A 24,118-nucleotide genomic window follows, 5' to 3' on the forward strand; every position below is an offset into this window, starting at 1 on the left:
TAATAGTCAAATTTGGAAGCTATGTATATGTAAAGTTTGAAAACATTAAGTTTGTCTTGGCATAGGTAGACAAAGACTGAAGCACAAGATGTGTTTATGGCCGATGGATGTGATACTCAGCTATTGCAGGAGCTCTTTCTTGTTTCTTTGTAATTTGGAAAAATAGTTATATAAATATTAATATAAACCATATATTAAAGATAATTGATTACAACAAGGCTACCGTTGACCAAGACTTTGAGTAATCACCTTCTATTTTTCTTTCCTATTTATAATGCTATATTGTTCTTATGGTTTCATCATAGAAGAGAAAAGATGGGTTGTCTAGCATGGTCTTATCAACTTCTCTTCCTCTATTTTTTCCTCTTTCATTCTCAAACTTTTGCAACACTCTGCCCTCATCACCAGAGTTTTGCTTTACTCCAATTCAAGCAACTCTTTTCCTTCAAATTCAAAAACACGTCTTCTCTTCTTTGTGATGAACCTTATCCAAAAATGACGTCTTGGAAAGAGGATGATGATTGTTGCTCTTGGCATGGAGTCACATGCGATAGGGTCACGGGTCATGTGATTGATCTTGACCTTAGTTGTAGTTGGCTTTACGGAAACATCCCTTCTAATAGTAGCCTCTTTTTCTTTCCTCGATTGCAAAGACTCAATCTAACTTTCAATGATTTCAATCTTTCTCGAATTTCACCTTATTTTGGTCAATTGATCAGTTTAACACATCTTAATCTCTCGACCTCAAAATTTATTGGTCCTATTCCAGTTGAAATTGCTCTTTTGTCTAATTTGGTTTCACTAGACATCTCAAGCGATTACTATTTCCCCATAGGAAATAATTTCTACGGTGTGGATGTTCCCATGAGTATTGAAAGACATGTCTTTGAAAGACTAGTTCAAAATTTAACCGTGTTGAAAAACCTTGATCTCTTATTTGTAGACATGTCTACCATTATACCGAATTCATTGATGAATTTAACTTTCTCTTTGACTTCCCTAGATCTTTCTTATTGTAATTTGCAGGGGAACTTCCCAACTCACATCCTTTGCCTACCAAATCTACAGATCCTTCTGTTAAGAGATAACTTCAACTTGACAGATAATTTTCCCAAATTTAATTGGAGTAGTCCACTCAAGTCTTTGGATGTCTCCGACATGAACTTTTCGGAACAATTACCAAATTCGATTAGCAATCTCTTGTCTTTGAGGGAATTGTCTCTTGACAATTGCACTCTAGTGGGATCAATTCCCACATCACTTGGAAACCTCACACAACTTAGTCTTTTGAGTCTCCGCAATAACAAATTCAATGGTCAAATAGCATCGTTTCTTTCAAATTTTGTCCAGCTCCGTCTTTTAGATCTTTCAGAAAATTATTTTACTGGTCAATTGCCAAATTTTTTTGTCAACATCACACATCTACATATTTTAGAATTGTCAAGCAATCAACTCAATGGCCCCATTCCTTCTCATGTCAATGACCTTCAAAATTTATATTTGGTTAGGTTAAATAACAACTACCTCAATGGTACAACACCATCTTGGTTATTCACTCAACCATTATTGATATTCTTGGACCTTAGTGATAACCGATTAACTGGCCATATTCATCAATTTCAGAGTAAATCTTTGATTTATATTTGTTTGAAAAATAATAGATTGAATGGCTTTATTCCAAGTTCAATATTTGAACAGGTGAATTTAACCGATCTCTCTCTTTCTTCAAACAATTTCATTAGGAATGTTGAGCTTCAGTTATTCTCAAAGCTAAAAAGTCTTTTTTGGCTTGATCTTTCTTATAATAGTGTAGTAGTTAACTTTGCATTCAAGGCTAGCTCATCCTTTCCACAACTTCAGTATTTAAAGTTATCTGGTTGCAACTTGAGCAAATTCCCAAGTAAGACTGTATTAGAGGTTAACTCGTCCTTTCCACAACTTGATTATTTGGATTTATCTAATTGCAACTTGAGCGAATTCCCAAGTATCTTAAGAAGTGTAAATCAATTAGCGCGGTTGGATCTTTCTAACAATAAAATCAGTAGTCCAATACCTAATTGGATGTGGGACATTGGAAAAGATACTTTGTCCTATCTAAATCTTTCCCGCAACTACCTGACCACCATAGAGCAACTTCCATGGAAGAATCTTCGTATTCTAGACCTTCATTCAAATAAGCTTCAAGGATCATTTCCAATTCCACCACCTTCCTTGGAAATCTTATTGTTGTCAAACAATAAATTGATTGGAGAGATACCGCATTCAATATGTAATTTGAGTGTTATACAAATTCTAGATCTCTCTAATAATAGCTTTGGTGGTAACATTCCAAAATGTATGGGAAACTTTAGCAGTCTTCATGTGTTGGATTTAAGGAAAAATAAACTCAATGGCACCATTCCAGGAAGCTTTGCAAAGGGCAGTCCTTTGAGGACTTTCAACTTCAATGAGAATAAATTGGAAGGGCCAATCCCACGATCTCTGGTCAATTGTACGATGCTTGAAGTTCTAGATATCAGCAACAACAAGGTAATTGATACCTTCCCATATTGGCTACAAAGTCTTCCTGAATTGCAAGTTCTTATGCTTCATTCAAATAAATTTTATGGTTCTGTATGGGATTGCTCAGAGACAAAGCAATGTTTCCCTAAGTTGAAATTTTTTGACCTTTCAAACAACAAATTTCGTGGTCCATTGCCTGCCTGGTATTTCAAAAATCTTCAAGCCATGAAGGATGTCAGTGATGGTGAGAGGAAGTTGGAGTATATTGGTGAAACTTATTATCAAGATTCTATAGTAGTAACATTGAAAGGGTATGAGATTGAATTAGAGAAAGTTATTTCGATTTTCACTACCATTGATTTTTCAAATAATAACTTTCACGGTGAGATTCCAGAAGTAATTGGGAAGCTTCATGCACTTCATCTTCTCAATTTTTCTCACAACAATCTATCAGGTCGTATCCCTTCATCCTTTGAAAATTTGACAGCTCTTGAGTCATTAGACATCTCTTTCAACCAACTTTCAGGAGGGATTCCTAATCAGTTGATAAAGTTATCATTTCTTTCATTGTTGAACCTCTCGTACAACCAACTCATAGGGCCTATTCCTCGAGGAAATCAATTTGACACATTTCAAAATGATTCCTATATTGGAAACCTTAGGTTGTGTGGACCGCCATTGTCAAAGAAATGTACAAATGATGAGTTACAGTCAACAATACCATCGATCTTCCAAGGTGAAGATAATGATTCGAGCTGGTTCGACTGGAAAATCAGCTTGATGGGTTACGGATCTGGTCTTGTATTAGGCATTACTATTGCATAGATTGTGTTTACAACCAGGAAGCCACAATGGTTTGTAAGGATTGTTGAACGACTGCAGGCAAGGATGCTGAGAAGTTTGAACAGAAAATACAGGGGAAGAAGAAATTAGTAAGTTCAATTCTATTGTTGGGTTGTGGTTACTCTTTTGTCAAAAACTAATACCTTTGATGTTCCTTTTTTCAGATTTCAAAGAGTTTGATTGCATGGGATAGCAGCATCTGGGAGAGAGCATGAGAAGCTACCACATGTAACCTTTAAACTTGAATTTTGGTGTTGAAGTGTCTGAAGTTTCTGATGTATGAATAAATAAGTGTTAAAATTTCTTGGAATGTAGTACAAAGTAATATAGTTAGAAGCATTTCAGTTCTACAGAAATGATTGAAATTCCTGTCCACCTTACATTGATATGGAATGTACTCTTATCTCTATTGAATTCGAATTCTCTTCATAAATATTGCAAGTAGTGAAAGCATTAAGCATAGTGGCCATGCACTTAAACCCTCTGCCTCATGAATCTTGCCCTGTTTCTACACTACAGAAAGTATATATGTTAATATGAAGGTTATTTTCACACAATCACTTGACAGTTGCAAACCTATTCGACATATCCCACATTAGAAATAAACACTTTAATAACTCATTTCGCGTAATATAAATAAGTTTTACCTTATTTCCAAAATCACATATTACAAAGAATTCCCTCATCATAAATGACTTGGTTCGGATTTACTCTAGTGACTACAACTCATTTTATACAAAACAGATCTAATTTACATTATCACAAGTGTTTACTAGGTAGAGGTTTTTATTAATAGTAATACTAATTATTTAATTTTATAGAGGTTCGACAAAACAAATACTGCAACTCTGAACCCAAAAAAGACTATGTTTAGGCGGAGTCACAGCTCATCTCCCTGTTCTGTTTTGTTATCAGCATGGTTAATTTTCTTTTGTCAGTGAAAACAGTTTTCATCCTTTGAGTTGCTAAAATTTGGACCATAGAGCCATAGAGCCAAGAATAGAATACAAAAGAAACAATGTAAATCACATTAATATATGGTCTCAACAATAATTTCATGTACGTTTTATCTATCAGGGAAAAAATAATTATATTCCTAATCACTAAAATACCAAAATTAACTCTAATATTTGCAAAAATACGATATCAATTTCGGAATAAATCGTTACATAATTTATAAATGGACCTAAAACTTGGACTAAAAGCTTGAAATCAATTCAATATCCTGTTGGGTACTCGCAATTCCCACCAAAATCTGCAGCATTCAAACCAAAATTTAATTAAAGTAAATATTTCTGATTAGTAATTAATTAAAAAAGTGTAGAGATTTGATAGAGTGCTTACCAGGCTGTTCCTTCACTACGCGGGCTGTCCCACCAAAGTCGCACGATCCAGCCTTACGTCCCTGCTTCTGATAGTAGCTATTGAAGGCGTATGATGCATGTGCTTCTAACGTGTTGGGATCGTAACACGTGGCCCCTTGTTGAATTGGACGGCAATCAGCCGCTCCTTCCCCACACGCGTAATCTAGTGCAGTTTGCAGCTTGTTCGCATCAACATTAGCATTTGCCACGCACCAAGTCTGGGCCTGGGTCGGGCTTGGGGTTGAAGTCGGGGTTTGGGTCTCATACGTACCTGTTGAAGCCGTTGGGACTATGGGATCCGGGCTAGTTGTCGGGCTCGGAACTTGAACGTGGTTTGTAGTTGCATTACCAGACTGCCCTTCGCTTTCTGCATATGGCATATCATACACTTCCTCTTCGCTGGGGTAAAACAGACCATAGTTCCTTTCTGAGGTCGGACCCGGTTTCAGATTTTCGTTGAACAAAGCGAACAAATAAACGTTGAGTGGATTATTTGGTCTGACAGGGGTCCCACCACCGGAGTGAACTCTGAGCATTAGATTTCCGTTATACGACGCTGCATTCTCCTTGCTGGCGCCAATCTCATTCTCGTCCCCGAGCGAAGGCCACCCGGTTTCTGTAACGGTCAACTTCACGTCGTTGAAACCGATCGCTGACATAGCAGCGTAAACGGCGTCCACTTGGGCTTCAAACATGTTAGAATATTTCAAACCGTTACCCGAATCCACCACACCCGGGTTGTTTTTAAACAAAGCATAATCTAACGATATATCTTTTGAGTCCGCTGAGTAAGCGAAAAACGGGTAAATGTTAACCATAACATATGACCCGGATTTACGTAACAATTCTAACATGGGTTTAATGACCGGGACCAATTCGGGTTTAAAAATACCCGCGGAAGCCGGGTACGAGTTGTTCAAGGCGCTTAGAGCTATCGGAGAAGACACTTTAATAGCAGAATCGAGCTTATATTTAACCAAAGAGTTGTAAATGTTTGTCATAGCAGGTACGAGAAACGGTGTCGTGTTCTTCGGATCGACGAAAACCTCATTACCTACTGCAATGGCTTCAATGTTAGTAGCGGGGTAGAATTTACTGATGTTGAGTTGAACCCAGTTGTCGGCAAATGATTGGTCGTTCGCGGCGTTGGAGAGAACCTCGTTGGGAAGTGCGACGACGACGCTTATGCCGGAGTTCGCGAATGCAGTAAGTACAGTTGAGTCAGTGTCGTAGAGCTTGACTTTGGTTACGCCTTTCGACTGTAAAAGCTTCACCACTTGCGGCGGCGGCGGTAAGTTGTCCGCCACTCTGCCATAATTTATTCCCACAAATCCACTGTCTGCAAAATGAAAAAAAAAATTGGAAAAAAAAATGTAGCTTTCGTGCAAATCAATGAAGAAAGTTGAGTACTTACCTGCAGAAGCGAAGTTTGAGAGAAGCAAGAAGAAGAAGAAGAAGGAGAAAGCTATGGTCGCCATAGCCATAGCCAGCGCCATTGTATTTCTATTTCTATTTTATTTTTCTGGTTTTTGTTATTGAATTTATAGAGAAATTTAGTAGATCGACCTGAGAGTGGGGTGAGTGGGGGAGATATGGAGAGGGTGATGGGAGGGCCCACGTGACAAAAAAAACGGAAATTGATCCTAATTTTAGGCCGTACACGTGGTTTGATTGGTTGCAGTTTCAGGGATCAATGGTTGGTTGCCTAATTGGGGTATTTAGGTGAATTTTCGAACGTTGGCTTGGCATGAACCCGAAAGACAAAAAAAGAAATGACCGTTGGATTGGCCAGCTTTCCTCTTTAAATTCCTTTTAATGGCTACAAATATAATTAGTTGGTAAATTGTTAAATTAGTTGGCCAGAATTGATGTATTTTGGATTCTTCATTTAGTAATAATTAAATATCAATAATCAAATCTATGATAATTAAGAAAAGTCAATTGATTATTTGAAGAAATACCTTCATAATTAGGGTTTTTTATCTCCACCACAAGCCTTAGTCAAAAAAAATAAATTCGTATTGATTATACAATTATAATATATTAATACCGTGGAACCTAAACCTTTATGGGTAGAGTTGAATCATTAAATTAGAAAACTCGAATAGATTAATTCTATAACATATGATTAGGATCCTCAGTTACAATACATATATATCATAAAGCACTAATATGGGTAGAGAATATATATCAAAAGATGTTAATCATGATAATTAAATGCAATTAATGAATATTTATAGATAGATTTATTTTTTTAAAATTTTATGATAAGGTTCATACAAGAACACTTAGCAACGAAGTATAAACCAAATCTGTTGGCTTATTTGTCTGCTTCTTAATGGAAGGAACAATTGAATATAGTTAATATATGTTATGTCAATTGCTTTCGATATTACATGATCTTTGTTTGTCTTATTTCATAATATAAACGTTGAGAATAATAATATGAGAGTGATTAATTGATTAAGATTATGACAAGAGCGAGATGGGGTCGGTATTGTTATTTGTCAACTTGTCACAAGCTTTTCCAGCAATTGCTAGGAGACGAAATAAAATTTCCCACTTGAGGATATGAATTTTTAATGTAGATAGTCTACCTAATAAGTCTTCCTTGTATATGTTACGAAACCCTGAAGGAAAAACAAACAAAAAAGTACATAAATATTCAACACAAAAATATAAATATTTACGTGAGAAACCACGGATAGACAATGGAAACAATTTCTCCATGAACTAAAAATATTACGGAATAAAAAAAAATTATTTGATATGGGTAGTCATAATGAACATTTATGGTGAGTTGTATTTATTTTACTATTACCTGTTGTGTTCATTTAAGTGTAATAAAATTTTTATCCGTTGATAAATCTTTTGAAAAACCATATCTGGAATTCGTCGTTCTTGAAGTTAGATAACTTCTTACATAATTCAGGTCATTACTATACAAAACTATATTTATATTGTATATGTAGCTTTCCTTGTAAGGTTGGAGTGTTTTACTTTACTTCCTCAAGTGAACAAATATATGTGTCAGTATGAACCCTAATTAGGATTGAAGACCTTGGTTTCAGCTTGAGATTTGAACAGTGAGAGAGAGCTGCCATTTTGGTTGTTCTGATGTGGTGAAGAAATAAGAGGAGATGGCAAGAGAATCAATGGCATCATTTCATCCATGACTAACTTCCACAGCTGCTTTGAAATTTGACAAAGTTGTGTATATCTATGAACGCCCCTATATTATTTGTGTGTCGGGTGACCCAAACAAATTACCAACTCAATATTATTCCATACACCGGATAAGCCAACCGACTTAACCCTACAAGCATATATAAGATTTTTAGATGTCGGTTGCGAGACTCAAACCTAAGAATGTTTGTATTGTTTAATAGCAAATTTGTCATCAGACTGAATTTTTTTATTAATTCAATTTAATATATGTATATATAATTTAAATTATATTATTAGTATTACCAATCCGATTGTTCAATTAGATCAATTAAAACCCAAATCGATTCTTTTATCAAATCAATATCTGAATCATATTTAAAAATTTTGATAAAAACAAATCATGCCTTTGTATAAACATGTTTGGTTCAAGATGAATATCTCTCATTTTGAGTTGACCATAACCATCATTATTGAAATACATATACTTATCTAAGAATAACCTGATGTTTATAAACAAATTTAGGTTCTCATTTATTTAATAATATGTAATGAGAAAATATTCATATATTGACTTTAGGATTGAATTCAATTTAGACTGAATCCAAATAAGACCTATAATAAATATTTGAATTGACTCAAACATCATTGTTTAGATCAATTCAAACTCAACCTATTCTATAAAAACAAGTCTAATATTTAACGTAAACTTTACTTGTTCAATCCAACTTCATATTTAAATTCCAATAACTTAAATGGCATCTAGCCTAATCAACTTATAATAAACTATAACAAATGCTTTCAATGTAATGTTTGTGTAATGTTTCATATTATAAAATCATTAGTAATACAAATTTATTAATTGAAAAATATTTCTTCCATTGTTTATCAATGATAATCAACCAAGCAAAATGTCGAAATGGACCCAATTGATGATGAAACCTTGGTTGGAGACTTGAATTACACTCAAAGAAGATGAGCATGAAGATAATATTATTAAGTGATTAGAAAAGTTAATAAAGGTAATTAATTAGGCATGACTTAGGAGACAGAAATGTTGAAAAGGACTACGGCTTTTTAGAACCTGCCCTCGACAAATACGTCAAATAGTTGGTAAGTACAGTTGAGAAATTTGAGGCGGCTATAAATTATAATAAAGTTTTTGAAATTAATTATGATTTCAATCAATGTGTTCACAAGAAAATGTCAATAAATCCAACTCCATTTTGACTTTTTTCTTCTCAAGCGTGTTCTTTGGGCTACCTTCTCTTAGGTATTATGGCCCTCCATTCAATCATCTTCCCTTCTTTCAATATAATTCAGGAAGCACAAATTTGTCTTATAATGGAAGACACTTGCCTTCCTTCCCGCTGCTAATTGATATGTTTAGTTCAGACTAGTAAGAAGTAATCCTGATGCATTATGGTACCAACAATAAAGATTAGATTATTAACTTTGGTATTCATATGGTGTGAAATAAATTAATGTGATGAAGATATATCATACAGTAGTTTTCTAATATGGTTCGACTTATTACTAAAACGTTTACGTTTATGATCATGATATTAATGACTTTAGAATAATACTTTAATAAAATATGTATAAAAATATAAGAAAAATATTATCGGAATGATTTAAATTTTTAAAAATATTCCTGAAAAGAGTTGTTGAATTTTATAAAAACTTTTTCAACTAACTTACGATGATAACTATGACATTTTAAGTATATGATAGTTGATTTTTATGTTTTTCGACTTTTCTCTCTTCCTCTTTCTCATTTCCCTTGAACAAAATTTCCTCTCTTTATAATATAGGATCTAAGAAAGAGATTATAATATTATCAATTATATTGAAATTTAAATTCAAATAATAACTTTTTAATTTATTTTATTTGAAAGATAAATAAACATCAAGAGTTAATAAAGTAACAAATTATTATATTTTATTGTAGACAAATAACACGGAATGAATGTTAATTAGTAAATTATATTCTCTCCACGAAGAATGTCTATTCACAAATCAAAGCACGAGTCATTGCTTTTATAGTTTGTTTCTTCTCGGAAAGGTGTTCCACGGCTAGGCAAGTATAACTAATGTATTGTTCTAATAATAAGATACATCTCACACGGTATATGACTAGGGCAAATGGGCCAACTATGTTGTCATATTATGTAAATTTAAGGATTAATTTGCCTTTTAGAATTTGTGGTTTGTTTGTGAATTTAAGAGTGAAAATAAATGTCAAATAAATGCATAGAGGTCGGCAGATTTCTGTTCACCAAAAAAATAGGGCAAAGGAGAGGTGGTGGTAGTTCACTTTGGTTGCCTACACTGGTCGACTTCTTCTAAGGGATTTTGAAATAGGAGTTTTATGAATGCATTGAATTGATGACTAAATTAATTTTTATGAACCGTTTTGTATCTTGTAATTTATGGGCAGGCAGGCAGGCTGCCACATATTATAAGCTCAATTTCTTTCTTTACAAAGTTTCAACCATTCCCACTATGTGAAAAATAGGCAAGAGTCCATAGTTGAAATCAAATAGAGATCACTTAGTGGTGGGGAGGTGATTGCATTTGAGGTCAGGAATTCTTATAGGAATAGTAAAGTTGAATGAAAGAGAAAGTGTCATGATAGCAAGAGCATGGATTACTAAAGGCCTAATTTGATGTTTTGGGCCAATCCAGATATTGGGCTCTGTCTCCCGTAGGATTTGGAGAAAATAAAACTTGGGCTGGGCTACCCAGACTTTGATAGAAAGGAATATGAGATTTAAGGATGGATTTGTCTTAACTGAACCCAAATAAAGGTTAGTTTGACTGAACTTTATTTAAATCTAAAATGGTTAGTTTAAACTAATAAACAGTAACACTAAAAATGAATCATCAATATCGATTTTAAGTTAAATTCAAGCTTTATGAGCTAATCCTTCTTCAATCGAGTCTAATTCATGCTAGCTCGACTCAAATCCATCTTTATCTAAGACTTAGTTTATAAGTCTGAAATTTTAAATAAATGTCTTTTAGGTGATGGGTATAACTATTTCATTAAATACTTTTTAAAAAAATTATAAGCTTCAGTTTGTTCAATTTAGAGACATTTAAATAGTTGTTAAATTTAGGGAAAAAACAAACGAAAGTTTCAATTTATTTATTTAATTTACAAACACTAAATAATAACTTTCTTTAGAGACATGTATTATGAAGTTTTTCAATAAAACTATATGTACTAAGATTTAAATATCAAATTAGGTACTTAAATAATACATTATCACGTAATTAAATGATTTTAAATTAACGATAAAATAACACTCAATCAATATAATAATGGATTTAATCTCACACAAACAATACTTAATTTAATATTGGTTTAAATCTAAATAAATCAGCTCAAAATCAATAAACTAAAACTCAAATTTTACTCAAAAATAATATAACTTTAAATTTGATTTTAGTTAATTTAAACTTAAATATTTAAATTAATTCAAATTTAATTCATTTATAAAAATGAATTCATTCCTTTATTCAAACTTAGTGCATTCAATGCTTTGTCAAATAGTTCAATCAAACCCAAACCTAAACAAGGCTAGTATAATTGGCCAGGATTTGGCCTGACCAAACTGGATCCAAGTTGTCACTCTAGCCATGGGGAAGGCAGTGTCTAAGTCAATTGACAATCAGACTGAATGACTATGGTCAAATCGATGATCTATTTAGAGATAATTTTATCTCCTTCGTTTTGTTTAAGGGTCAAACTGATATATACTTAAGAATGAATTTATCGTTTTCATTTTATGCAGAGACCAAAATGATATTTTTTAGGAAGTATAAAATGAAGATGAAAAGTCACACAAAAAAAAAAAAAAAAACCATATCTGCAAATAAAGCATCAATTGGGTCGGGTTAGCCCACGACCCAGCCCATAGGTTATCCAGTGTGAGTCACCTAGGCCTGTGAATTAGTCTATTATTGTTGACGATTTAAAATTTTTTTTTAATTTGAAGTGTTGTGTGGTATAATTTAAAATATTTTTAAAAAAAGTTAACAACTGGTGTGACCCTATATATTTAAGGTTGGGTCGTGAGCCTCTACTTTCATCAAGTCAACTCGACCCATAAAACCTCCTACTATGTGGGTCTTACGCTAGACCCAATCCGACCCACTATTGCTTCTAACAGCAAACCACACAAATCTTAACTATTAATTTTCTTTGTGACAACCCTTTTTTATGTCAATTTTGTCATTTTCAATTCATCCCGACATCAATATTGTCATTTTTAGTTTCATCTCATATCAATCTTCTTTTCGATCTCTTCTCTCGGCCCACACTAATTTTATCAGTTTTAATTACATCTAACGCCAATCTTCTTTTCAATAGTTTTTCCCAAAGCTGATCTCACCAAGTCTAGTTATTTTTTATATTTGTCTTATCACACTTTCGACAACTCATTCTCAAAGTTGATTCGGTGACTTAGCCACAATATGATACAACTTTTTTAATTGAATAGTGGTTCATCCACGATCCGCCTGTAGGTGCTGCTCAAACCCGTTGAAGGTTATTAAAAGCATGACTTTTGCGTGGCCTCGACCTTGCCCAGGTCATAGTTGGCTAGGTCAAACCAAATATGACCTTGATTTGGCTTGGTCAAGCCAGACAGTAGCCTTTACAAACTTCATATATGGCAAGAGAAAAAGTCAAGGTCTATTTTTCTTTCTTAGAATTATGTTTTTAATTTTTTTTTTCTAAAATTGAAATAAAAATGATTACCGTTTTTTACCTTTTAAGTAAAATATTTACTGAATTTTTTTAATCATAAAACCAGTTTTTCCCCTTTCTATTTAAATTATTTTATTAATTTTGTCTTTCCTAATTTATTATTAGAACTAAAAAACAAAATCAGTTGGTTAGCCACAAGAACAAAGCTGCCTTAATATAGTATTTATATAATTATTTTAATTAATAAATAACACACATATTTTAATTAGTAATTAATTATGCATAAATAGAACAAATTAAATCTCTCAACTGCAGAGAGGAGATCAATACAGAGAGAGATTGTGTGTGGAGGAAGAAATGAAAGCCAAAATACGAAAGCAAAAGCAGCAGCCATGCATGGTTGTGTTAAAACTTTGCATAATTTTTGCCATTTTACCTTTAAACCAATCTCTCTCATTCAACTACACTCAAGCCCTCTCCAAGAGCCTCCTCTACTTTGAGTCACAACGCTCCGGCCGCCTCCCCCACCACCAGCGAGTCACCTGGCGCCACCACTCCGCCCTCACCGATGGCCTCGAACAAGGAGTAAGCGTCCCTTCATTTCTCTACTCTACTGGCAATGTTATGTTCGATGGTGTTACAAAATTTTGTGTTTGTAGGTGGACTTGGTGGGAGGATATTATGATGCTGGTGACAATGTGAAGTTTGGTTTCCCTATGGCATTCACTATAACAATGCTCTCTTGGGCAGTCATTGAGTACGGCGGAGATATTGCTACCGCCGGTGAGTATGACCACGCGGTGGAGGCCATCAAGTGGGGGACGGATTATTTCATCAAAGCTCATACTCAACCTAATGAATTATGGGTTGAGGTACATTTTTCAAAGCGTCTTGAGCTTGTTTAATTATGTCTTATTATATTATTATTATTATCGATAAAACTACGTCTAGATCTAATATATTTAGACACAGTACATAAAATACATATACAAATATATTTTGATGATTTTAAAGCAAGAATAAATAATATTTAATAACATGATTATACATAATCTGTGTACTTATTTTATATATTCAAAATATATACACATAGTATTACTCTTTTATTATCGCTAATGGTAAATACTTATTTAGGTTGGCGACGGAGACACCGATCACTACTGTTGGCAGAGGCCGGAGGATATGACAACTTCACGGCGGGCATACAAGGTGGACGAGCAGAACCCGGGATCAGATGTGGCAGGGGAGACCGCAGCAGCAATGGCGGCAGCATCAATTGTGTTTAGGAAACAAAACCCACGTTACTCTAAGCTACTATTGCACCATGCAAAACAGGTAATAAAGTTTGTTAAGATTAGGTTAAATAATTACCAAAAACTTGAGGGTTTAGAGAGGACTGGTTCAACTAATTGTGACTCTTGAAGATTTAATTAGTATTTGATTTGCGTGCAGTTGTTTGAATTTGGTGACAAGTTCAGAGGGAAATATGATAATAGCATTGAGATAGTGAGGGGTTACTATCCGTCGGTGAGTGGGTTCATGGATGAGTTGTTGTGGGCTGCTTTGTGGCTGTACAAGGCCACCGACATGGAGGTTTATTTGAAGTATGTGCTGGAAAATGGGCATCCCTTTGGTGGGATCACTTGGGCCATTACTGAATTTAGCTGGGATGTTAAGTATGCTGGTGTTCAGGTCATTGCTTCCATGGTAAAAGCATTCTCTTCCTCGCTTTCTTAATCTGTTTCTTGATGTTTGATTATATATAGTATTGATACAATGTATATTTTATAATACTGGTGAGAATTTCCTTGTACGTACATGTCCATACCCAATTTGTTTAATTTCCAATCAATGTTGGGTGCTCAACCATCCTCACCAATTTGTCCATTAACTAGGTCAATCAAAGAATTAGAAGCAAACTCCCCTCAATTAACCAGGTCTAACGGGGAGTAAGAAACAACCTCCCCTCAACTGAGTCTTCATTTGAGCTTCCTGAATCAAGCAAAGCAACCTTCCTTCAATTGGGCCTTCTTTTAAGCTTCTTGAATCAAGCCAAACTCGAAGTAAGAAGCAACTTCCCCTGATCTGGACCTTCAGCTGAGCCTTTTGAACCAGGCCGAATGGGGAGTAAAAAGCAACCTCCTCTCAATAGGGTTTTCATCTGAGCTTCCTTAACCAAACCAACCTGAGATTTAAGAAGTAACTTCCCTCCAGCCAGGCTTCTTTTGAACCTCTTGAACCAAATCAAACAGGAAGTAAGAAGCAATCTCCACTCAACTGGGTCTTTATCTAAACCTCCTAAACCAAGTCAAATGGCGAGTAAGAAGCAACATTCCTTCAACTGGGCCTTCATATGATTTTCCTGAACCAAGACAACCATATTCACGAGCCTCCTGTATCAGGCTAAGCAGAAAATAAGAAAAAACCTTCCCTAAACAGAGACTTTGGATTACTAGGGTGGAATTGGAGAGTGCCAACAAACATAGATGGGGTTCTCGGTTATCAAAAAAAAAAACACATACAAATATTTGCGACCAAAACATTGGTCAGATTGAGATTCATGACGCTATTCTTTGTGTTTCAGTTGAGGGAAGAGAAGCACAAGAAGGAGAACAGGCTAGCACTAGAACAATACCGTTCAAAGGCAGAGTATTATCTTTGTGCATGCCTCAACAAGAACAATGACACTAACGTGCATCGCACACCCGGGGGCTTATTGTACATCCGCCAATGGAACAACATGCAGTACGTATCAACGACGTCGTTTCTGCTCACAATTTACAGTGATTATCTTCACTCCACAAATCAGACGCTCAAATGTGATCGTGCCATTTTGACCCCACAAGAAATTTTTGCCTTTGCCAAATCACAGGCTGATTACATCTTGGGCTCTAATCCAATGGCTATGAGTTACTTGGTTGGCCACGGCTTAAATTTCCCTCAGAGGGTGCACCACAGAGGAGCCTCTATTGAATCATACAAAGAGAATAAGGGTTTTATTGGGTGCACTGAAGGGTTTGATAATTGGTTCGCACGGCCTGATCCTAACCCTAATGTTGTTGTTGGAGCCCTGGTTGGAGGGCCAGATGAGAACGATCAATTTAGAGATCAACGATCAAATTTCCAGCAGACGGAGGCATGCACGTATAATACGGCGGCTGTTGTCGGAGTTTTAGCTAAATTACATAGATTGTACAGTCATCAGTCACATGATAGTCCTTTGATTGTTTCTAACTAATACAGGTTTTATCCATTGATATGAAACCTAGGTCAAAGCCGGTTGTGAATGCGTTCAACCAATGTTATACCCCGTCTTAGTCATTAGATAGAATTGACCTAAAATTGAATCGATGTAAAACAATATCAAAATACAACTCAATATTTCGGATCATTGGATTTTGAATTTATTTTATTTATTGATGACCTTTGAATTGGGATCCTTTTTGTTTGTTTTATATATGCTATATTGTAATTAGATTTTAGACTTGGATGAATCAATAGAAACGTAAAAGAGTCAGTTCAAAATTAATGACTATGACTCGAACTTAATTCAAAAATAATAAAACTTTGCATGCTATCTAAATTACTTTAAACTCGGTTTGTTTATAAAAACAAATCTAATCTTTTACTTGAACTCAACTCGTTCTATTCAAATTCAAATTCAAACTCTAACAATTTGAATCTAATTCAATCCTAATCGTACCTTCCTAAACTGAATGCTTCCTTATTCAAGTTGGTTTATAATAACATAGAATGATCAACAGTTCAACATAGAACAGAATTGGCAATCACTAATACATAAAAATTATGAACATATTTTAAGCGATTACAAATCGATAAAACTACATAGCCAAAGTTTTGAACAAACAATTAGGTGCACATATGATATATCATCATATGATTAGATGATTTTGAATTTAAAAAAAATAACACTCAATCACAAGATGACACATCGTTTGGATATCCAATTATATACTCAAAACTATATGCACATAGCATTCCTCATCGCAAAGCATTACAGGATTTTGATCTCAGAAACAATCAATTCCACAACCAGGTATAAAAAAAGAGCTTGCGTCTAACACGAAAAATATAGTTAAAATAGACTTTAGCAGAGTTTATCAAAGTAACATGAGGCAGAAATTTGAACAGAAACAGAATTCCTTAGAAAACAAGAGGTGGAAGAGCAAGCCTGAGAAAATTTTCCAATGTTGCTAACTAGATTTAGTTACAGATCTTGGGACATGACTACTGACCAAAGGGGGGCGTAAAGCTTGGTGATTGAACAACTTCTCTTTGCGAGCCTTGTACATCTCTTCTGTCTCGATCACAACCAACCTTTTTACCTGTGCAACAACATCAAGATTATATAAATCGAAGCAAAGATACCAGCAAGAGACTAAAGAAAACTAAGAGATAGCAAAATGTCCCCGGCAAAGCTAGAATAAATTCATTCAAAATTTGTTGTATACCTGTTCAAGCATTCCCCTGGCCGAAGGAGTGTTCCTTTGCACAACAGTGCGGTTGCATTTGCCAAGGCCTAATGCCTCTATAGTGCGCCTATGAAGCCTCCTTGTGCCCGGCATCCCCCTCACAAGCGTTATATATAGTTTAGGGCTCCATTCAATCGGAACGCAAGCTTTGAAAGCTTTAAAAGCATTCATTTCTCTCTTGCTCCACTGACACTCCTACAGACATCAAATTCATTAACACTGCTGCAAATTTCACGTAGGAAAAAGATAAAGTACCACAGAACACAGAAGACATTTTAGTATTTATAACCCTAAACCCAACTTTAATTGGCTGAGAATATATAAGCAAAAGCGAAAAACACAAACGTTATGTAATCGCCTACCATCCCATATGTTCAAATTACCACAGAAGAGGTCAAACTGAAAAAGAAAAGGATCGAAAATATTTCAAAAACCAGATGACAACTAAGGTTAAATGAACAAAGAAAGAGTAAATTACAAACTACACACACAAAACATATCAATAATGCCAATGCATTGCAATATCGAATGCAAAACCTGCAATAATACAGTGCCACATACAGAAAACTTAAGCATACAAACCAGGCAAGGATGCTATAAAATCAATAAAAGCATAACCTGTAACAATGAGCATACTACTAGTAGCAAAATATAGGGCTGAATTCAATCTAAGACCAACCTGAAAAAGGCTCAGCTCAAGACAGTTTTGAGATCGACGAATTGAGACTCAAAATGGACTAACTTTAGATTTGACCTGATAATACTTTGCTCGAACTTTGGCTCATTCGATTTGAACTCAAATTCAAATTTGAGCAGCTCTGATTGAATTCAGCCCTAGAAATATGAGGTCCAAAAAATGAACATTAGACTTTTAACTGTAACAAGTTGAAGTTTCAATATTAGTAAGCAATCTCTTATATTCAAACTGATTTGCCCAATTATATAATTTCAAATAGTAGAATTAAAAAATGGAACCCGTTAATATTTAAAAATTTTCAGTTACAGGTTTGGATTTAGAGCTTACTACAAAGCTACGCTGTGATCTTGCAGGAATTATTAAAGTTTTGATTTTTCTTTTAAAAAACGTTAAACCAAATGAAACTTACATGAATTTTGAACTAGGTAAAACAGAATCTGTAATAAAATTAAACTGTAACCACTGAAAGCTATTATCTAATATTGCCTTAAGACGAGGATAGTGTACAGAAAACTAAGGAAATAAACATGCACTTACTAGGAGAGTGGTAGTTTTTCCAGTATTGACAGAAAATGTCGGTCTTCCGGTAGCGACGGCGGCGGGAGACGGTGATTTGCGTTGGATGAGAAGAGTCAATGAGAGAAGCAGGCGAAGAAGAGGAGAGAGGAGAGGTCTAGAGATTTTGTTGGGCTCTTAATGGACTGAAATGCTTTGCTTATTGCGCCTAAACGGCCCACAGTCTGTCTAATTCTAATTTTGTGAACTTCAGATAAAATTGGATTCGCTCATTTTTATAAACTTGTTAATTTTGAATTCATTCGAATTTAGACTTCAATCAACCTGTTCGAGCCTCAGTTTATGCTGAAGAATAAATTTATTTTCATAAATCGAATTGAGTTCAAAACAAATCCACCATTCCAAAATTCAAGTTAACTACTTGAATTCGAGAACTAATTAAATTATTTTCTACCCAAATTTAAACTTGAATCCTTTTTGAGTTTCTCTCCTTTGATTTTCATGGCAACAACAATCACAAATTCAAACAAACATAAATTTGGCACCTTCATGGGGCTTCTTCAACTGTTGGAATTTATTAAGGAACATAATCACAAACCCCTGCAAGTATATATACATACAATCTTTGAGATTTCAGAACTTTAATCTTCATCGCCCGTCCAGCGGTAATCAACTCCTTCTTCATGCTCTTCGAATCTCTTCTTCACAGCTTCAACTTTAGACTCACCAATGGTGGCCTCTTCCGGTACATCATAAAACCTATCACCCGTCTGACTTGCCACTCCTTGCTCCGCCGCTTTAAGCTTCTGCTTCTCCTCCGCTACCCTTTCGAACTCTTCAGCTGTCGACGGCGCTCTCTCCTCCATTACGTGCCTTTCATCACGCAGCCGGTTATCTTTGCCATACCTCTGCAACATTCAATTCACCGACTGTCATCAGAATCAGTGACTAATAATTAAACATGATATATAATTTTATATTAACTAATTACCCTAAAGGGATTGTAGAGGCAGGCGGTGAAGGGCTTCATGGAAGAGGGCCGGGTAGATTTGTAAAAGAGAAAGATGAAGCCTCTCACTTGTGATAGCAGTGACATGGATGAAAGCTTTCAATTTTCAGAAACGAGAGTGTGAGCGAACGAGATTGAAAGTTCTCAAAGTATGGAAAATTGGTAACAAGATAGAACTAGAAGTTCCGTGTCTCTCTTGGCACTTGAATGGACACGTGGTGATTTCTTATTTCCCACTACATTTTAATCTGACTAGCTGTTTGGACATCGTAAGTTTACGACGTCACCAGTCCTCCTCTGTTCATCTGTTTCAGTAGTTCAACGAGTGGACGATGTAAATGTGAGAGAAAAGGATTATTTTTACCTCACTCAAGCCCTTATATTGCCTAAATCTCGTCCTCCTCCACTTGTTTCAAGGCTAGATTTATCCCTTTTTCATCAGATTTATTCAAACTCTAATTTTAATTATTAAAAACAAATTCTACATATTTATTAAAATTTAACAAAGGATTAGAAATGAACCTTTTAAATTTAGAGAGTGAGAATTATTTCATCAAAGTTTGGGTGGAGAGTTGTCATTCGGCTAAAAATAATGAAAATGGTTGGCAATTTTTAGTAGTGTTATAGGAGATTTTGCAATAAGATTTTTTTCATCAGCTATATTGTATATATCTGAAAAGTCAAACGTTTGACCTGGGTAACATGTGGTCTTCTTTCTGAAATTAGGGTTTCTCTGAACGGAACTGAACTTTGCCGTCGTCTGCCACAACTTTTTGTCTCGTCACGATATGGAGACCAACGGAGATGGTGCTGACGTGTCTCGAATCCTCAGAGAACTAGAAAGCTTAAAGGCTTCTAAGAGGGAAATTGAGCATCGAATTTCCGTTCTCGAAGCTCAGCTTCATCAGAAAGCAAACACCGTTAGTAACGGTTCTTGTGCTTCAATGACCACCGTTGATTCCAATGGCTTATCACCGGACATGATCTACCGTTACAGTCGCCACCTCTTGCTTCCTTCCTTTGGAGTTCAAGGTCTTATTCGTCAGTTTACGGCTTCAAATTTATTATTTTTTATAATTATGTTGCTTCAATTTGAAGTTTTTATTTGTTTAATTTTGGTTACAGGGCAGTCGAATCTGTTAAAATCTTCAATTCTAGTCGTTGGAGCTGGTGGTTTGGGCTCGCCAGCTCTTCTCTATCTTGCAGCTTGTGGGGTTGGTAAGAAGAAAAATTTATTGGGGATTTGAGACTTCGTTGACAACCTCGTTTTTATAAAATTTGGACTTTGCTAAAACACAAACTTTTGATTGATCTCCTGCCAGAAACTGATGATAGTTTGCAAAATTTTGTGTTTTAGTAAGCTCTCTTTGCTGGAGAGACATGTTGCTATGTATATTCCTTTCAGTTTTTACAATTTGAACCTTTGAGGTTGTTGAAACTTGAAACTATTTTAATGGTTTTGCTTCTCAGGGCGATTGGGTATTGTGGATCATGATGTAGTTGAGCTTAACAACATGCACAGGCAGGTATAAGATTTAATGTTAATATCAACTAGCTCGTAGGCAATGGCTTTGAGAACCTGTCTGCTTGTGGTGAAAACATCTAATAAAATAGGATTTATGATTGCTTAAGATTATTGATAATATTCATGAGTTTGAACCTTTTCATGATTTTTTTTTTTTTCGCTTTCAAATTATTGTTTAAGATTTTGATTTAATCCCCCCTTTAACTATTGTTTTCATAATTTCCTGCTTTTAGATTATCCACACTGAAGCATATATTGGTCAGCCCAAAGTGAGATCAGCTGCAGCTGCTTGTCGCTCGTATGTTACACTTTTCTGATTTTTGTGTACTAAAATTTTTTTGCTGAATTTCTCTGCTTTGAAAAGGCTAAACTCACCTTTTCTTTTCACTTGAAGTTCAATGCAAAATTTTTGTTGTATACGTTTTTTCTTGTTTTGTCTAACATGGAATTTTCTTCCAGGATCAACTCCACTATTCAGATTGTTGAACACCAGGAAGCATTGCGTACCTCAAATGCTTTGGAGATTTTGAGCAAGTATCCTTGATTAAATAACTTTTAACAATCTCTGTGGGTTTTTTCTTTTTTTTTTTTTGTCCTTTTCAGTTGTAATGTTGTGTGGTGAAATGTTAAGGATTCCATGACTGCCATCACTTTTAAGATATGACATAGTAGTAGATGCAACTGATAATGCACCAAGCCGATACATGATCAGTGATTGTTGTGTGGTGTTGGGGAAGGTAAGCTTTTCTGTACAGTGCACATTCTTTTGGATGATTGTCCAATGATGTATGAATTGACTTCAAAACATGGCAATTGAAGTTTTCCAAAGTTACCTTCCGATTAGATCTATTCTTTGCCCTCTAAATGTTTCAACATTGAAATGTATAACTTGAGTCCCAAGCAACAGCGTGATGAAGCAAACAAAGTTTCTGTCTTTCTTTTACTTCATCCTCAATCAAATATGAGATGATAATGCCTCTTATATTTATAAGATTTTCTCCGGTTATATTTACATGCATGAAGCTTTGAGGCTTTTTCTTTGTTTTAAGAAATAGAATAGGAGAGTCAATTATGTGCCATCACTTTCTTTTTGGGAATAATTATCATTTGTATGTTGTCACATGCAGCCTCTTGTATCTGGTGCTGCACTGGGATTGGAAGGGCAGGTATGTATGCCACAGTTTGGGTACTCTGATTGGTTAAAGCTATAATTTTCTGTATATATAACTTGGTTTCTGTATATGTATTGTGCAAATTATTGGCATACCCACATTGTTAGAGTTATCTTGCAGCTTACAGTTTACAACCACAATGGAGGTCCATGCTATCGTTGCCTATTTCCAACTCCACCTCCTACGACGGCATGCCAAAGATGTGCTGATAATGGAGTCTTAGGAGTAGGTGTGTTGATAATTTCTTTTTGACAGGACCTTTGATCAATTTTAACTTCAAGTTGACCACCATATATTTATATAAGTTATGAAGCATGATTGCTGGAGAAGTTCTTGTGAATAAAAAAAGAAATTATCATACTGAGTCATAGTTAAAGATGTTATCTTTGATCTTGGTAATTGTGCTGCATGTTAATAGATTTTTCCTTGTGGGGATTCATCATCCCTCAGATAATAATGCATATTGAAATCAGAATTAAGTATAGAAATTTGTGTTATGTATTGGTTTTAAGAATGAGAAAAATAAATATTGATCCTTGCTGTCAATGTGCTATTATTAAATTTAATATCTAAGCAATTTTCTCCTCAAAAGGCTAATTCCTCTATTTATGTATTTCAGTTCCAGGAATTATCGGCTGTCTCCAAGCTTTAGAGGCCATTAAAATTGCTAGTGCTATCGGTGAACCACTCTCAGGAAGGATGCTTCTATTTGATGCTTTGTCAGGACGAATTCGTGTAGTAAGTTGCATTTTCTTCCTTTTGTTGTGTCTATTAAGTTCAAATTTAGTATCAGAATGCAGGGTTCTTTTTGTCTATCTCTTCTGTTCTCCAATTAGTGGTTAATGCTATCAGTGCTAGCAAACTTAAATGGCTGATACTTATCACCTTTATACTTGCTGAAGCTTTATAAATATTTGTCAGGGTTCTGATTTAAGTAGCTTTTGTTTGGCTTTGTGACCTGATTGTTTTCTGTCAATAGTTCAAATTTGACCCATCCTTTATATATTATCTCTGTTGGTGCGGTATTATCTTCTTATCCGATATATTATTCACCTTTGCTTAGGTAAAGATTAGAGGCAGATCATTACAGTGCAAAGTTTGTGGAGAAAATTCAGCATTTACCAAAGATGTATTTAGAAATTTTGATTATGAGAAGTTCACTCAATCTCCTTTATCCACGGTATTACTTCTTGTTTCAGCTGCATGTGTTTGATTGCATCGGTTTCATTATTTAGCCTAATACACTGAATCTTTAACTAAATCTAATGCATGAACATCCAATTATTTGCAGCTTCCCTTAAAGTTGAATTTGCTTCCGGCAGATTCCAGAATAAGCAGCACGGAATATAAAGAAAAAGTCATTAAAGGAGAGGCACATGTATTGGTGGATGTACGGCCAGGACATCACTTCGAGATTGTTTCTCTTCCGAACTCTATAAACATCCCACTCACAAGTTTGGAGTCAAGACTACCTGAGGTTTCATCAGCATTGAAAGAAAAAGAAGAGCAGGATGGAACTAATCCTGGTTCCGGTGTTAGCCTATACATGGTATGTAGAAGAGGCAACGATTCACAGAGAGCTGTGCAGCTTCTCAAGACCATGGGATTCACTTCAGCTAAGGATATCATTGGGGGGCTTGAGTCCTGGGCACGTGACGTGGATCCGAACTTTCCTACGTATTAGCAGGCATTCTTGAGAGGCGTGTTTGTACCATTATTAATTTGTCACCATACTTATTTGTTCCATTTTGGTATTGTTTCTGCGAAAATTACATGAAACCGGCCATTGGAATTAAAGAGTGTCCCAGTTGCTACCTTGAAGTAACCTATAATTTTGATTTTTTTTTTTTTTTTTTTTGGTATTCAATTTTGATTATTTGCCCTTTGTGTTGATGTAAAAGAACTTAATGAATGATGTCATGGGTATGAGTCTTCTTTTTGGTTTTTTTAGTCACTTTCAGTTAGCAGCAATGGCCAAGCCCAGACTCCTAAAGAAAATAGGGCTTTAACTTGATTTCAAGAAGTATAGCACTGCCCAATAAATGCCGACTAGTTGGCGTCGGCAAAAGTAATATTAGACTCGAGAGTTAAATTTAAACTGTCAGGAACTTCAGC

At 35.1% G+C, this 24,118-nt stretch overlaps 6 protein-coding genes across 10 annotated transcripts; 3 read left to right on the forward strand and 3 right to left on the reverse strand.

Moving 5' to 3' along the window:
* The first annotated feature begins 316 nt into the window (after positions 1–316).
* On the forward strand, positions 317–3,758 carry LOC123229991 (receptor-like protein 6). The gene is made up of 2 exons (XM_044656077.1): positions 317–3,434; positions 3,510–3,758. Exon 1 carries the CDS (start codon positions 496–498, stop codon positions 3,325–3,327), a length of 2,832 nt encoding a protein of 943 aa, XP_044512012.1. The 5' UTR covers positions 317–495; the 3' UTR covers positions 3,328–3,434; positions 3,510–3,758.
* A 587-nt stretch (positions 3,759–4,345) lies between these two features.
* Positions 4,346–6,273, reverse strand: LOC123229999 (glucan endo-1,3-beta-D-glucosidase). The gene is made up of 3 exons (XM_044656087.1): positions 6,124–6,273; positions 4,690–6,048; positions 4,346–4,600 (listed from the first exon to the last, which is right to left on the reverse strand). The coding sequence occupies exons 1-3, from the start codon at positions 6,203–6,205 to the stop codon at positions 4,563–4,565; spliced, it is 1,479 nt and encodes a 492-aa protein (XP_044512022.1). The 5' UTR covers positions 6,206–6,273; the 3' UTR covers positions 4,346–4,562.
* Positions 6,274–12,937: 6,664 nt separating this feature from the next.
* On the forward strand, positions 12,938–16,022 carry LOC123193151 (endoglucanase 11-like). The gene is made up of 5 exons (XM_044605947.1): positions 12,938–13,176; positions 13,251–13,463; positions 13,726–13,926; positions 14,044–14,298; positions 15,176–16,022. Exons 1-5 carry the CDS (start codon positions 12,949–12,951, stop codon positions 15,827–15,829), a joined length of 1,551 nt encoding a protein of 516 aa, XP_044461882.1. The 5' UTR covers positions 12,938–12,948; the 3' UTR covers positions 15,830–16,022.
* A 537-nt stretch (positions 16,023–16,559) lies between these two features.
* Positions 16,560–18,562, reverse strand: LOC123222700 (50S ribosomal protein L30). 5 transcript variants are annotated; one of them, XM_044645609.1, is made up of 5 exons: positions 18,319–18,562; positions 17,764–17,918; positions 17,447–17,483; positions 17,064–17,279; positions 16,560–16,937 (listed from the first exon to the last, which is right to left on the reverse strand). In XM_044645609.1, the coding sequence occupies exons 3-5, from the start codon at positions 17,447–17,449 to the stop codon at positions 16,806–16,808; spliced, it is 351 nt and encodes a 116-aa protein (XP_044501544.1). In that variant the 5' UTR covers positions 17,450–17,483; positions 17,764–17,918; positions 18,319–18,562; the 3' UTR covers positions 16,560–16,805. The 5 variants fall into 5 exon arrangements, with proteins under 5 accessions (XP_044501544.1, XP_044501563.1, XP_044501554.1 ...); XM_044645628.1 differs by having other exon boundaries at positions 17,764–17,959; XM_044645619.1 differs by lacking the exon at positions 17,764–17,918 and having other exon boundaries at positions 18,319–18,561.
* A 256-nt stretch (positions 18,563–18,818) lies between these two features.
* On the reverse strand, positions 18,819–19,482 carry LOC123222720. Its single transcript, XM_044645655.1, has 2 exons — positions 19,289–19,482; positions 18,819–19,205 (listed from the first exon to the last, which is right to left on the reverse strand). The coding sequence occupies exons 1-2, from the start codon at positions 19,391–19,393 to the stop codon at positions 18,939–18,941; spliced, it is 372 nt and encodes a 123-aa protein (XP_044501590.1). The 5' UTR covers positions 19,394–19,482; the 3' UTR covers positions 18,819–18,938.
* A 485-nt stretch (positions 19,483–19,967) lies between these two features.
* On the forward strand, positions 19,968–23,828 carry LOC123222691 (adenylyltransferase and sulfurtransferase MOCS3). The gene is made up of 11 exons (XM_044645598.1): positions 19,968–20,338; positions 20,432–20,524; positions 20,777–20,832; positions 21,065–21,129; positions 21,291–21,365; positions 21,490–21,568; positions 21,959–21,997; positions 22,124–22,232; positions 22,623–22,741; positions 23,067–23,183; positions 23,295–23,828. Exons 1-11 carry the CDS (start codon positions 20,095–20,097, stop codon positions 23,685–23,687), a joined length of 1,389 nt encoding a protein of 462 aa, XP_044501533.1. The 5' UTR covers positions 19,968–20,094; the 3' UTR covers positions 23,688–23,828.
* The last annotated feature ends 290 nt before the right edge of the window (positions 23,829–24,118 follow it).

Source organism: Mangifera indica, chromosome 1 (genome assembly GCF_011075055.1).
Source record: "Mangifera indica cultivar Alphonso chromosome 1, CATAS_Mindica_2.1, whole genome shotgun sequence".
Classification (NCBI taxonomy): Eukaryota; Viridiplantae; Streptophyta; class Magnoliopsida; order Sapindales; family Anacardiaceae; genus Mangifera; species Mangifera indica.